Raw genomic sequence first — 15,423 nt, forward strand, 5'->3', positions numbered from 1 at the left:
TCTTGTTACCCAGTCAAAGAAGCTGATGAGATTGGATTGGCAGGACCTACCCTTGGTGAATCCATGCTGACTGGGATTGCGCTTATGTAGGCACTTTAGGCCGACTAACGCCACTTCCGGCACTAAGCATGCCTACAGTGGCATTGGGTGGCCTAAAGCACTTACGGAGATGCGATTCCCATGCTGATTTTTTAGGCACCTTGAAACTCAGTTAAAAACACCATTTAAATGGCATTTTTTACTGAGCTTGGGTGGCTACTGGCGCTGGTTAGAAAATCTGGGCCTTAGTTCCAAAACCTGTTTAGTACATTTTTTTCAGTGTGCCTCCTGAGATTTTTGGTGTGCCATGACACACTGGCAAGGAGGAGCGTCGTCCATGCTGGCTGCCTGCCTACAGGATGTGTCTCTTGCAGCGAGAGGCATGTCCTGTAGGAAATCAGCCGGCATGGACGACTCTCCTCCTGGTTGGCATCTCTCCTCTTCTCCCTGCACCTCCCAAATCCCTGTAACGGCAGGGTTGCAGCAAGACGGGCCTCCATTTTGTGAGACCTTAGGGATCTCAGCCAATCAGGCCTTAGACCCCTCCTCATGCATCACATGATGCACTGTGGAGGGGAAGGCCCGCCATTTTGGGCTAGTGAGCTTCTGAATGGGATGGACTGAGCTTCCCTCCTGCCCCAACTTCTTTGAAAGGTATGGAGGGGATTGGTAGGAGGTTTCGGGGGACCTCTGGTGAAAGGAGGGAGTGGGCATCCCTCCTGCCTTTTTTTGTCGGGGGGGGGCGGGGAATGAGGGAAGATAGGGGATGTTTGGTGGTGGGCCTTAGGTGGCAGGAGAGAATGGGCATCTCTCCTGCCGTTTTGCTTCCATGGGGGGAGGGGAGGTAGTCAGCATGGCATGAGGGAGTGGGGGCATTCTTCCTGCCATCTTTTTCTCACACTGGGATGGGGGGGGAATGGCAGAAGGGAACGGGCATCCCTGCTATTGATTTTTCTCTAGGGGGGAGGATTCCTGGGGCTGTTGGGGAGGGCTGTCTTCAGGGGGGAGGGGGGGAGGGTTCTGTTTTTTTATGGGACAACTTTTTGCATGTGTAACATGCACAGCATCTGTGCCCATTTAAAATATTAAAAAGGTTTTCTGCCCCGAACAGCTTAGTGGCTTTCTCTGCTGGCTCTGCGCATGTGTGAGAGTCACTCTCACAGCAATCAATCTGATGTCAGAGTCAGGGATTACAATGAACCTTCATATGAATCATTTGCATGCAAACATTTTAGTGCAAGAATAGCTCTTTGTGAATCAGCCAAAAATTGGATTGGAACAGACCCACATGGTCTTACCGATCCTCTATAATGCATCTAGGCCTGAGTGCTCCTAAATGGCTGTAAAGGTTGATTTCTCTGCATATTCTCCTGGGCATGTTGACTGTACAGCTTCTAATTTCATATTTTGGAGCATGTATGCGCAGATTTCCTGCAGCAAAAGTAGTCAGAATTACACTGAGTCTGTTTTTCAAATGATTTATGCCATATTAACACTGCAGAATGGGGCAATTTAAGTCTTTAGTGGCATAGTTGAGATACTCACAGGAGTGCAGCAAAGCTAAGGTATCATGTTACCAGTATGCTTGCTGTGATAATAAGCAATGCTTTATCAAAATGGATCCTCTGAGAAGCCCACAGGTCACATGTCTGCATTCCAACAGCATCTGATGTTTTAGCGGGTGGCTACCTAGTTCCACACAGGCTGTCTGCACTGGTTATAGATTAGCTACACCCATTTAATCCATTAGTCTACGCAAGGAGTTTAGAAACATAGAATTAGCACAAGTTCGCAAGGTTGACGAGTCTGCATATTCTGTCACATTGGAGGAAGAGCCAATGTTTTTGCTTTTTTGTGGATCATGTGTGGTGACTTTATTTAATAAATATATTTTTGGTTTAGCATTGCTTACAGTAAATTGTTAGAATGATATTTAGAGAGTAACTGTTACCCATGAGAAGAGAATAAATAGGCACCTATTTCAACCTTATTTTTTCAAGTAAATAAGTGCCTACTTTTCTTTAGAGAATGCTAACAGCACGAGTGGCAGCAAATGCATGTACTTTATGGTGTGATCAGTTACACCAGCCCTAGATGTTGGTCAGAATGTGCATAAGTCATAGGATTCTATAATTTACTTGCATATTTGCGCTCCATGCCAGTTCTGTCCGAACTCTGACACCACCAAATCATAGTCTGTCTGTCCTCTTCCATTAATTGGTATGCAATAAAAGTTCATTTACACCCTTTCATGCCATCTAAAGCTAGACATGAAATCACTTCTTTACTTCACTGATGATGTATGGAATAGGTAAGTTACTGGCTATCAGCAGAAGGCTACAAACCCTTCTCTTCAGATCACTTATTAACCCTGACAGGAAAAAAAAAAAAGAATGAGGGTAATCAAAGTTTATTACCATCAGACAGCTACTCTATAAATTTTTGTTCTATAAATTAAGCTGAGTATTTGCCAGACTGGTGTCTGGGTCAAATAAAATCTTCTATAGCAGTGGTCTCAAACTCGTGGTCCAGAGCCACATTCAGCCTGCCTGGTAATATTTTGAGGCCCGCGGTATTTTTATCATAATTACAAAAGTAAAATTAAACAGTTTCTTGATCATATTAGCTATAAATTATAATATTATTATTAAGATTTAGCCAAAAGGAAAGATAAACTATAAAGAGTTTTTTACCTCATGCAAAATTGTCATCTAATATAAAAAAAATGGTAAGCCGCGCATGCGCACTTCCTATGCGTGCGTCCGTTTTCCATGAGCTGCAGCTAGGAAGTGCGCATGCGCGACTTAGTCTGAAGCCGGGACCGCAGCCAGCCGCTGATCTATGTTCCTCCAGCGGGCGGGCAGCCGGGCGGGGGGGGTGTCTCGGAGGAGAGGGATCCCCGCCGCCGCTCAACGCTCCCACCGAGGAGCCCAGCAACTTTCCTCACCGGCTCTTACAATGACCCGAGTCCTTTGCCGCCCCCCCTTCCCTTCCCGCGGACCCGACTACCTACCCGGCGATTCAAGCAGCATGTGCATCAGTCTTCACACGCTGCTTCGGGGCCTTCTACTGCCCTGATTTGCTCTGCCGCATCTCTGATGATGTCATCAGGGATGTGCCAGACTAAATCAGGCCAGTAGAAGGACCCGAAGCAGCGTGTGAAGACTGATGCACATGCTGCTTGAATCGCCGGGTAGGTAGTCGGGCCCGCGGGAAGGGAAGGGGGGGTAGAGGAAACGCTAATGCTGCTGTACAGGGAACTGCTGTGGGGGGTGGGAAATGGAGGGGGAGGAAATGCTGCTTTGGACAGACAGACAGAGGGAGGAAGGGAGACAGAAAGAAAAGAAGAAAGACACAGGGGCAGGGAAATACACAGAAAGACAAAGGGGACCAGGGACAGAGACAGACAGAAAGAAAGACAGCGGGAGTCGTGTCAGGAGGGATGCGGGATGCGGCAGAGGGAACTTTTCCATTGGGTGCAACTGGGCGGCTGTTGGGAACCTCTGATCAGGGGCAGAGCAAGGTAAGTGTATCATAGGGATAAGAAGGAGGGGGGGGAGAAAAAGGAAGGGTCGCCTACTGCTGGACAGGGGGAGAAGGAAAGAGGTGCTGATGGACAGGGGGGGCTGAAGAAAAAGGAACGGAGGCCTAATGTTAGACAGGTGAAGAAGGAAAGAGATGCTGCTGGACAGGGGGGAGGTAAAACAAAGGGAGAAGGGCTGCTTCAGCATAAGAAGAGCAGTGAAGGGGTGGTGGTGGACACAGGGGAGGTAAAAGGAAGGGAGAATGGACGGGGGAGCAGGCAAGGGGTGGTGATGGACAGCCAAGGAAAAAGAAAGAAAGAAAGCGGCTTAGGAGAGAGAGAGAGAAAGAAATAAAGACAGACACACACACATATTCTAGCACCCGTTAATGTACTGCTGGACAGGGGGAGGTAATCGGAAGAAAAAAGGGCTACTGCTGGACAGGGGGAGCAGGAAAGGGGTGCTGCTGGACAGAGGTGAGGTAAAAGGGAGGGAGAAGGGCTACTGCTGGACAGGGGAAAGAGACAGAAAGAAAGGGGGGCAGGGAGAATGAAAGAAAGACACATACAGAAAGAGAGAAAGAAATGCCTAAGTCTACACATCTATTCTAGCACCCGTTAATGTAACGGGCTAAAAAACTAGTTTCTTTAATAAGACATTAACTATTTTTTCTGAGGCCCTCCAAGTACCTACAAATCCAAAATGTGGCCCTGCAAAGGGTTTGAGTTTGAGACCACTGTTCTATAGCACTTTCATGCTTCTCTTGGCATTTGTTCCAATCCTTACTGGGGATGGTGAAATCTGTACCAAAACCACCCTAGTAATGCCTCTGATCAGACTGGCTAAACTAGAAAGAGGGCTTCTTTCAGGAGAATATTTTTCACTGCAGAGGTTCATTGCTCTATTGTGTCAGAATTTTGTGTAAACAGTAAGAAGGGATAAGAACATGAAGTGATAGATAAAATAACTTCTCTCTTTTTTTCCCCCCTATGATGATAGAATTACGGCATAGTTGGCTTTTTTCGTGGAGGCCTCCCTCGTGCTCTGAGGCGCACTTTGATGGCAGCAATGGCATGGACTGTCTACGAACAGATGATGTCTAAAATGGGGCTGAAGTCATGAAGTTTGATCTGTGTCGAGAAAAGCTGGTGTCAAATGAGTGGATAATGGAGAAGGCTTCAACTCCTGCCCCTCCCCCTCCTCATTCTCCCCCCATCGTTACCAAAATGCAAGGGGCTTTGCTGCTATAAGTAGGTCCATAGTCTGCAAGAGGTGAGCTGGGGCTTTGTCAAGACCAGCAAGGATTCAGGCTGGCAGAAAACTGATGAATGAAGATGCAAGCAGAGACTGAAAGCAGTAAATGAAACAAGCTTACTGTTTTTCTTTGCATCCAGAATATTCCAGGGGAGCAAAAAGATTACTGGTGTCTGGGATAGGGCGGACCACAGCTCTGCAACTCCCATAACCAGCCAGCTCCTGTTGGAGGTCTAAATCTTTAAGATATTACTAGGACTGGGGCTATACTACTGCTTTTTCCTTTGAAGCTCCAGACACTTTAGAGAATGTAGGAAGACACTGCTGCTCTACGAGATGAGCTGTAAACTGTCTTTTAAGAGTCAGTTGGCATTGAGCTGAAATCTGATTTATCTTCTAGGATCTTTTGACTTTTTTTTTCTGTCACTTCTGGAGCTTATTTTGTGTGATTACATGCATATTCCATAATACAGGACTGATTCTCTGTTTTACGATCTTTATTGTCATTTATGTAACTGCATTTACATAGTGACTTCCATTCAGCCACCACTTAAATATATTCTTACACTGGTCCCACTGCTTTGTTTGCCTGCTTCCTGAGAGTTTGCAAAGCTGAGAAAAGAAACCACATTTCATTACTGCCCTATCAACCAAAGTTCTCCTGAGTTGACGTGAATAACAAAGCAGAGTTTGGAATTTGTTGATCTTGTGTCCTAATAACGACCCAACATTATGAGTATGGTTGCAATGAATGGTGGGAAATGTAGTATTGTCACCCAATTGCAGCATAGCTTGAACATCTGAGTCACATACAGATATATATTTTCTTCTTGCCCAGGGTCACAAGGAGCTGCAGTGAGAATCAAACCCAGTTCCCCAAGTTCTCAGCCCACTGTGCTAACCATTGGGCTATTCCACTCCATGAGATGCTACAAAAAGAGAGCTCTGGGCATGGTGCAGGCAGCCTTAGATGCATTGCTAAGACTGCCTGCTGCTGCTACAGAAGAGAAGTCCTTATTTAAATGTAGTGGGAGCTGAAATACCATAGAGGCTGGTGGGAGGCTTGAGAGAGGAGGGTTCTGTCAGATTGGGGGAGGGGTGGTGAGAGATGGGAAAGTTGTCCAACCCTGGTGGGGATGGTGTTGACAGAGATGAAGATGCTGGACCACCGGGTATGAATGGGTGAGGAGTTTTGAGAGAGCCGCTGGTTTGTAGGGGGAGGGAGAGAAGGAAGCTACTGATTGGGAAGAGGGAGCTGTTTAAGAGAGGGGGAGCTGCTGAATTGCAGAGGCTGGGGGGTTGAGAGGGAGAGCAGGTTGATTGCAGGTGCTGAGGGGGGTTGAGAGAGGGAGAGCAGGTTGATTGCAGGTGCTGAGGGGGGTTGAGAGAAAGGAGATGCTGGAAATGGGAGTGAGAGAGATGAGGATGTTGGGTCCAGAGGGGTAGGGAAAGAGGTGGGAAACAGGGAGAACAAGCAAGAGAGGGAAGAAACTAGATGGAGGAGAGTAAAGGGGAAAGATGCTGGATGTGGTGGAAGTTACTGAAAGGACACAGATGGGAAATGGTAGCTTGGATGAGGGAAAGAAAAGTTGTGGGTAGATGCAGTAAAAAGAGGGAGATTGGAAGTGGATGACAAAAGAGGAGTGAATGGCTAAAGAGAAAACTAAATGGAAGCAAGCTGAGAGATAAAGGTCACTGTCCAAGATGATTATAGGAGAGAAAGTAAGAAAAACTGAGGGTAAGAAGTATGGACTGGAGACCCTAAGGAGAGAAAAGACAAAAGAAAGCAGATATCGAGACCAACATGATTAGAAAAAAATATATATACAGACAGCAAAAGATAGATTTTTTTTTCTCATGTTAGTGATTTTAACATTGATTTCTGGAATTTATATCTGTTAGCTTTATATTTTCCACAGTGCTGGGGTAATTTCATCTCCTATTTCTCTGGTATTGTACTGAGGATGTTTTACATGTGAAACTGAGACCAGATATTCTGTTAACAATAGGATTAGATGTGGAGATATTAGTAATCAAATTAGTTTAGTTTTCCCAGTAGGTATATTGATGATCTAGAGCTGGGGTGGTCAACCTGTAGCTCTTGAGCTGAACGTGGCCTATGAGACCATGGGAAGTATACATAGAAAATGTCAACCAGAGATTTGGCAATTTTAAATTCAGTATTTCACAGATATTTTTGTATAACCACTCTAACAGTTTGTTTTTAGTTAAAGTTTTACTTTTTTAGTTATTTATTTTAATTCTAGATTGTCTATGAAGCTGTGCACATTCCAGCCTGCTAGGGATACTACTGTGATGTTATTCATGGGGTACTGTATATAAAAATTGGTAGTTCTGTCTTCAAAATGGTGCCACTGACCCCTAGTAGTAGTCTTGGAGTATTACTACTACAGGGTTCAAGCTGCCATATAAGGGCTTATTTCTTTTAGTGGCATCTAGGAAGAAGGTAGCCACCAGTGCAGGAACGAGTGGAGCTTGAATCTGACCCTTTTGGCCTGCAGTACCCCTGGAGTGATTTGGGGTTATGCATAGGGTTACCATATGGCTCCAGAAAAAAAAGAGGATGGATTAAGACATCTGGGTTTTACTTCCATTGTCTCAATCCGTCGTCCTTTTTCTCGAGCGTGTGGTCTGGCCAGCTAGAAAAGAACTGATGTGGAGGAATGCCAGAAGGATAGGTATTTGGTGGGTGGTGATAAAGCAAAAGATGGCTCAAGGCACTATAGTCCTTTGAGCCAGACCTGCTTCCTGAGGAAGTCTTTCCTCACATATACTTCTTGGGGCAGCTCACATTTCTCTTCTGCCCAAGGACCCCTTTCTTATGATTTTGGGCCAGTTTCTCACTGCCCAGGATCAGTGGTATAGTAAGGGGGGCAGTCTACCCTGGGCCTCATCTTGCTAGGGATGCTGGTACCCCCCACACTCCTCCCCCTGCCGCGCATGCCCCTTGCCTTCCCCTATACCTTTTTTACCTCTCCGGTACAAGCAACATTGCTGCCTGTATTGGCATCGGCGCTCTGACGTCACTTCTGGGTCCCATACTTAGGAAGTGACATTAAAGGGCGAGCCAACGTGGGCATGCTGCTCCCATTGGAGAAGTTAGAAAGATACGGGGAATGAGGGGAGAGGGAAAAGGGATAGGGGAGGGGGAGAGGTGCCACCATCCCGGGCGCCTCTCACTACGCCACTGCATAAGATATAAAGTTAAGCATAAGCTCAGAGCCTTTCTCTAATCACTCCCCGTCACAAAAGACATTGTTACAATCAGATAAATTTCTGATGTCAAAGATGGACTCGGGCTGAAATCTGCCCTCTCTGGTTACATTTCTCAACAGGGTGCAGGACCTTTGCAAATGGCTGCTGCAACCTCTCAAGGTAGCTTTGTGTAGTATTGCAAGCTGCTGTGAGAGGTCATGGCAGCCATTTTCTAAGGGAAGCCACAAGGTGCAGGAGTGAGGGGATTTTGCTCCTGCCCTGACCTCCATGGACCACCAGGTAGGCCCAGGGTGCCTACCTAGATCTGGGGGTAGGAGTGGGAGGCTCATGTTGAGGAGAACCTTTGATGCCTGGGGGATGGGGTAGGAGAGAGGGGGCTATTTTGGAGGTCTGGGAGGTGATTGGGGAGGGGGCTTTAAAGGTAAAAGAGAGTTATGTGGGTCCCAGCTGATTTTCAGTGTTAGGGCCCGCAAAGTTAAGTGGAATCATTTAGGACAGCCTCAAAGGTGTTTTGGTTGGTTTGTTGTTTTTTTTTACTTATCTGTGAAGGCTGTTCACTGCAGCCAGGTGTTTTGGGCAGAAAAAAGATGTGGACTGCCCAAGTGCTACCTGTGACAAGGACAGTTCTTTAAAAAGCTTATTCTGTCCTTACTCACAGGCGCTACCCAATGTAGCCCAAATTTCCCTTCCGCTCAAGGGTCCCCAGCTGCAGCAGGAGCAGGCAAAGGCCCTTCTGAGTACCAGAGGTCAGTGGGAGAGGGAGGGAACTAAAGGACCTTTGGATGCTGCCATTTTGGTGTCTCTAACATTCCAGCATCCACAATTCTTGTGGTCATAAACTATGTTCCCTCTAAACTGAGCATGTGAGCAATTTCTCATATATTCTAGGAGCATTGTAGTTTGACAAAATAATCATCATAAATGGTTAAATGTATACATCAATAATATGAAAACAAATTATTTTGGCAGCAGCTTTATGGTCTGGAGAATGTTTTCTTGATATGGTCTGGGTCCCTTAATAGCTCTAGAAGCCACTCTCAACCAATATGGGTATCTCTCCATCCTTACTGATCAAGTACATCCGTACATGTTGACAGTCTTTCCTATGGCTGATGGGATCTTTCAAGAGGACAATGCGACATTTCATACCACCAGAATTTCAGCTACTCCCCTGACCTTCGGATTCCGAAGACCTTAAACCAATTGAACACATTTGGGGCCACCTCGATTGACAAGTTCAACGACTGGATTCACCACCACGCATCCATCAGCAACTGTCAGACACACTACTGTCTGTATGGCTAGCTATCTCTAGCAACCATCCAGCATTTTGAGTCACTCCCATGGTGTCTGGCTACCATCATGTTGCCAGAGGTGGTTATTCTGGATATTAGCAGGTGGTCATAATAATAGAAACATAGAAATAGACGGCAGATAAGGGCCCACGGCCCATCTAGTCTGCCCACCTTAATGTCCCTCCCCTACCTTTGCCCTGTGAATAGATCCCATGTGCCGATCCCATTTGGCCTTAAAATCAGGCACGCTGCTGGCCTCAATCACCTGTAGTGGAAGACTATTCCAGCGATCAACCACTCTTTCAGTGAAAAAGAATTTCATGGTGTCACCTCGTAGTTTCCCGCCCCTGATTTTCAACGGATGCCCTCTTGTTGTCGTGGGACCCTTGAAAAAGAAGATATCTTCCTCCGCCTCGATGCGGCGTAAGATACTTGAACGTCTCGATCATGTTCCCCCTCTCTCTGCGCTCCTCGAGCGAGTATAGCTGTAATTTGTCAAGCCGTTTTTCGTATGGTAGATCCTTGAGTCCCGAGACCATCCGGGTGGCCATTCTTTGCACCGACTCCAGTCTCAGCACATCCTTGCGATAATGCGGCCTCCAGAATTGCACACAGTATTCCAGGTGGGGCCTCACCATGGATCTATACAATGGCATAATGACTTCCGCCTTACGACTGACGAAACCCCTTCGTATGTAGCCCATGATTTGTCTTGCCTTGGACGAAGCCTGCTCCACTTGATTGGCAGACTTCATGTCCTCACTGACGATTACCCCCAAGTCTCGTTCTGCTACCGTTTTTGCTAGGATCTCGCCATTAAGGGTATAAGACTTGCATGGATTCTGGCTGCCCAGGTGCATAACTTTGCATTTTTTGGCATTGAAGTTGAGTTGCCATGTCCTAGACCATCGCTCCAGTAGGAGTAGGTCGTGCATCATGTTGTCGGGCACTGAATCTTCGTCTGTTGTGCATTTGCCCACTACATTACTCAGTTTGGCGTCATCGGCAAATAATGTTATTTTACCTCGAAGCCCTTCTGCCAAGTCTCTTATAAATATGTTGAATAGGATTGGGCCCAAGACTGAGCCCTGTGGTACTCCACTAATCACCTCCGTCATTTCGGAGGGGGTGCCGTTCACCACCACTCTTTGGAGCCTACCTCCAAGCCAGCTCCCAACCCATTTCGTCAATGTGTCACCTAATCCTATAGAACTCATCTTGCTCAGTAACCTGCGGTGTGGTACGCTATCGAATGCTTTGCTAAAGTCCAGGTACACGATGTCCAGGGACTCCCCAATATCCAGCTTCCCCGTTACCCAGTCAAAGAAGCTGATCAGGTTGGATTGGCAGGATCTCCCCTTAGTAAATCCATGTTGTCGGGGATCCCGTAGATTCTCCTCATCCAGGATCTTATCTAATTGGTGTTTGATTAGAGTTTCCATTAGTTTGCTCACTATCGATGTTAGACTCACTGGTCTGTAGTTTGCTGTCTCCATCTTTGAGCCTTTCTTGTGGAGTAGAATGACGTTAGCCGTCCTCCAGTCCAACGGGACGCTGCCTGTACTAAGGGAGAGGTTGAAGAGCGCAGACAGTGGCTCCGCCAAGACATCACTCAGCTCCCTAAGCACCCTGGGGTGCAGGTTGTCCGGCCCCATTGCCTTGCTAACCTTGAGCCTTGACAGCTCACCGTAGACACTGCTGGGCGTAAACTCAAAGTTACTAAACGGGTCAACTGAGCCAACCCTTGTCTGTAGCTGAGGGCCGAGCCTTGGGGCTTCTCGGGTGAAGACTGAGCAGAAGTATTCATTTAATAGTTGGGCTTTTTCCGAATCCTTTTCCACATAGTCTCCGTCTGGTTTCCTAAGACGTACAATCCCGCCTGAGTTTTTTCTTCTATCACTGATATACCTGAAGAAGGATTTATCTCCCTTCTGGATGTTCTTTGCTAGAGACTCCTCCATGAGGAATTTAGCCTAACTGACTGCTGTTTTGACGGCTTTTGATTTGGCCAGGTAGTCTGCTCTAGAGTCCTGCTTCCCTGATTGTTTGTAAGAGATGAATGCTTTTTTCTTCTCCTTGATCAGGTCTGAGATCTCCGCAGTAAACCACTGTGGCTTATTGTTCCTTCGCCGTTTACTTACTGATTTTACATAGCGGTTTGTTGCTTCTTGTATGGTTGCTTTCAAAGTCGACCACATGTCTTCCACGTTATCGGTTTCTTCTTGGCTTTGTAGCGCCTGGTGAACGAAGTCTCCCATTTCTTTGAAATTTGTGTCCTTGAATTTGAGGACTTTGGTTAGTGTAGTAGATTTAGTGAAACCTTTCCTGATATTGAACCATACCATGTTGTGGTCACTGGAGGCCAATGTGTCGCCCACTGAGACCTCTGTGACACTTTCTCCATTGGTAAGTATCAGGTCCAGTATTGCCTGATCCCTTGTCGGTTCCAACACCAGTTGCCTGAGGCTTGCTCCTTTCATAGAGTTTAATAGCCTCCTGCTGCTGCCGGAAGCAGAGGTAAGTGTAACCCAATCCACATTAGGCATGTTGAAGTCACCTAGCAATACTGTGTCCCCACGCAAAGTGATATTTTCTATATCTTCGATTATTTCCATATCCAGGTCATCCTGTTGTCTTGGGGGTCTGTAAATTACCCCAAGATACAAGCATAATGTGTCTTGACCATGTAGAATTTCTATGAGCAGAGTATTTAGCGTCCCAAGCCATGGTAGAATCCTGTACCACGGCTTAGTAAAAGAGGGCCTAACCAAGGAGGGCTGAGATGTTCAGTCTGGTGGGTGGTTTTTAGAAGGGAAAGGGAAGGGGATTGGAACTTGTATACTGCCTTTTTGTAGTTTTTACAATCACACTCAAAGTGGTTTACATACAAGTACTTCAGACATTTTCCCTATCTGTCCTGGTGGACTCACAATCTAATGTACCTGGGGCAGTGGAAGATTAAGTGACTTGCCCAGGGTTGTGCCCAGGGTCACAAGGAACAGCATGAGGCCAGCCCATGTGGGTAGGGCCAGGAGATAATAAAACTTTGGCTGTCCACCCCCACTGAACCCCTAGCACCAAGGGGGAAGTCCTGGGGGCAAAACGGGAAAACTTACTGTGCATACTGTCTGAAGTCCTGCCATGTGGCTGACAGTGCCTGCAGAGTTTGGGGGGAAAGACACCCCAAATAGAAGTGGGAGCGGGTGGGCCTTATTTCTGGCAGGACTTTCATTGTGCTAGAGGAAATCCCCTGTCCCAGGATGAGACAGAAATGCTGAGAACACTGAGGACCAGAATCTGGAATGTAAGGGAACGGGATGGTAATTACCCCATGCTCGTTCCTGACATTCTAGCGAAGGGCATTGGAACTGGATTGGAGTATAATTCTCCGCTGAATTGTGATCTTAAAGGGAAGTGTTTTTGGTATAAACTGGATTTCTGGTCACTTTTGAGCTGTAAATATGAGGTTATCCATAAAGAAATGTGTTTATTTTTTTAGTCAATTTGTTTATTAAGATTTTCATTTTAAAAAATACATTAGTACAAGTAACAAAACAATCATACAGTATACAAACAACAGATGTGCAGTAAACAGATGTGCAGATGTGCTAGTAAAGCAAGCTGAAGTTAATCACTGAGACTGCTGCTTATTTGCTAAGAGTACATTTTTTAGATGAGGATTCTTTTCATACTTTAATACATGCTTTTGTGCTATCTAAACTGGATTATGGTAATTTAGTATATGCAGGGATATTGCAAACTTTGCAGAATACTGCTATTCAGCTATTAGGTCATTTACACATTAGGGGTCATGTAACTCCTTTGTAGCATACTAACATAGTAAATGACTGCAGATAAAGACCTGAATGGTCCATCCAGTCTGCCCAAACATACAGTACACTCTATAATTTAATGATTTAATTTAAATTGTTCTTTGTCGTAGATATTTCTGGGCCAGAAACCCAGAGCTCTGCCCGGTATTGTGCCTACTGGAATCTCCATCAAAGTTCACTCCAGCTCATCTAAACCATAGCAGCCCATACTAAACTAAACTAAAACTTAACCTTTTATACCGGGTCTTCAACCAAAGGAAGCTCGATGCAGTTAACAATAAATTTAAAAAGTGAACTGAAATATAAGAGAGTTAGTTTTCAAAATGTTTAGCAAATAAAAAAGTTTTTAGAAGTTTACGGAAGAGTTGGAAGGAACTGGGACACCTCAAAATTAGGGGAAGTTCATTCCATAATTGGGGAAATTTAAACACCAGAGAGCTGCTAAAATTATTAACTCCTTGAATTCCTAGAAGGAAGAGAAAGTTTAAATCGATGAATGCCTCTCGCATATGAAAATCTATAAATATTCCATAGTAGAGGAACAAAAGGAGCAAAGATACCATGAAAATCTTAAAACAATACATAAATACTTAAATTGAATTCTAAAATAAACCAGGAGCCAATGGAGAGAGAAAAGCAAAGGAGTCACGTGGTCGAATTTGCTCTTTCCATAGATCAACTTCGCGGCGGTATTCTGAATTAATTGTAGTCTTTGAAGTAGTTCTTAGTGATGCCAAGGTAAATGGCATTACAATAATCTAACTGGGATAATATAATAGATTGGACCAAAACAGAAAAATTACGTTGATGGAAAAGAGATCTGACTTTCCTCAACTGAATGGCCATATACAGGACAAAGACCATGCAAGTCTGCCCAGTACTGGCCTTAGTTCTTTAATATATATCATTGTTTTCTGATTAGAGATCCTCTGTGTTCATCCCACGCTTCTTTGAACTCCATCACCGTTTTCCTCTCCACCACCTCTCTCGGGAGCGCATTCCAGGCATCCACCACCCTCTCTGTAAAAAGTACAATTTCCTAACATTGCTCTTGAATTTACCACCCCTCAACCTCAAATTATGTCCTCTGGTTTTACCATTTTCCTTTCTCTGGAAAGATATTGTTCTATGTTAATACCTTTTAAGTATTTGAACGTCTGAATCATATCTCCCCTGTCCCTCCTTTTCTCTAGGATATACATATTCAGGGCTTCCAGTCTCTCCTCATACATCTAAGAACATAAGAATTGCCACTGCTGAGTCAGACTAGTGGTCCATCATGCCCAGCAGTCCGCTCACGCGGCGGCCCTCTGGTCTAAGACCAGCACCCTAACTGAGACTAGCCCTACCAGCGCACGTTCTTGTTCAGCAGAAACTTGTCTAACTTTGTCTTGAATCCTTGGAGGGAGTTTTCCCCTATAACAGCCTCTGGAAGAGCATTCCAGCTTTCTACCACTCTGGGTGAAGAAGAACTTCCTTACGTTTGTACAGAATCTATCCCCTTTCAACTTTGCAGTGGCGTACCTAGCATATGTGACATCCGGGGCCCATCATTTTTTGACACCCCCCATCTATATGAAAAATATGATTTTTAGTAACAATCTACATATCGCACAACAAGAGTGTACCTAGGAAAAGGCAGCATCTTAAACACTGCAGTGAGCACTAGAACACCAACACATACATTGTAAAACTAAACAAACCAGATCCTGCACAGTCAATTGATCCAGTACAGTCGATGCTATCAGAAAGCCATGTCCCTTTCGTACACACAGACAGATACACCTTTGCCCAATATGGAATAATCACAAACTAAAAATAGAAATATGTAGATAAAAGTTAAACTGAACTGCCAAGAAACCAGACTCTGCATACAATGCAACACCACAACACCACAAAAACAGTAATACATGTCCTCTAATACTGTGCAAAATATAAAGACAGTAGATGTAAATTTGAAAAACTGATACATAACAATCACCACTTTACAAATTAACAAATAAAAATAAAACAAATAATGAGAAATATGAAAATACCATTTTATTGGACTAATCCCCGTAAGCTCGGTCCTCATCCCCACAAACCACCTGATTCCATCCACACAAGCCTTGAATTGTTTTATATTGAACTTATTATATTAAAGTATAAAAAGAAACAATATTCTGTACAATTGTCAATTTATAAATCAGCGTCTTCTCCCCACTCTCTCTTCCCCATTTCCCTTCAGCGTCCTCAGCCAAC

The 15,423-nt window shown here is 45.1% G+C and overlaps 1 protein-coding gene across 3 annotated transcripts in view; it reads left to right on the top strand.

Annotated features, from left to right (window-relative positions):
• The window catches only part of SLC25A38 (solute carrier family 25 member 38), a 58,316-nt gene extending 52,926 nt beyond the window's left edge, over positions 1-5,390 (top strand). For all 3 annotated transcript variants that reach the window (XM_033929481.1, XM_033929479.1, XM_033929480.1), the window contains exon 7: positions 4,563-5,390. In XM_033929481.1, the coding sequence (XP_033785372.1) occupies positions 4,563-4,685 (123 nt within the window). In that variant the 3' untranslated portion in view covers positions 4,686-5,390. The remainder of the gene's footprint in view (positions 1-4,562) is intronic.
• The last annotated feature ends 10,033 nt before the right edge of the window (positions 5,391-15,423 follow it).

Source organism: Geotrypetes seraphini, chromosome 2 (genome assembly GCF_902459505.1).
Source record: "Geotrypetes seraphini chromosome 2, aGeoSer1.1, whole genome shotgun sequence".
Lineage (NCBI taxonomy): Eukaryota > Metazoa > Chordata > Amphibia > Gymnophiona > Dermophiidae > Geotrypetes > Geotrypetes seraphini.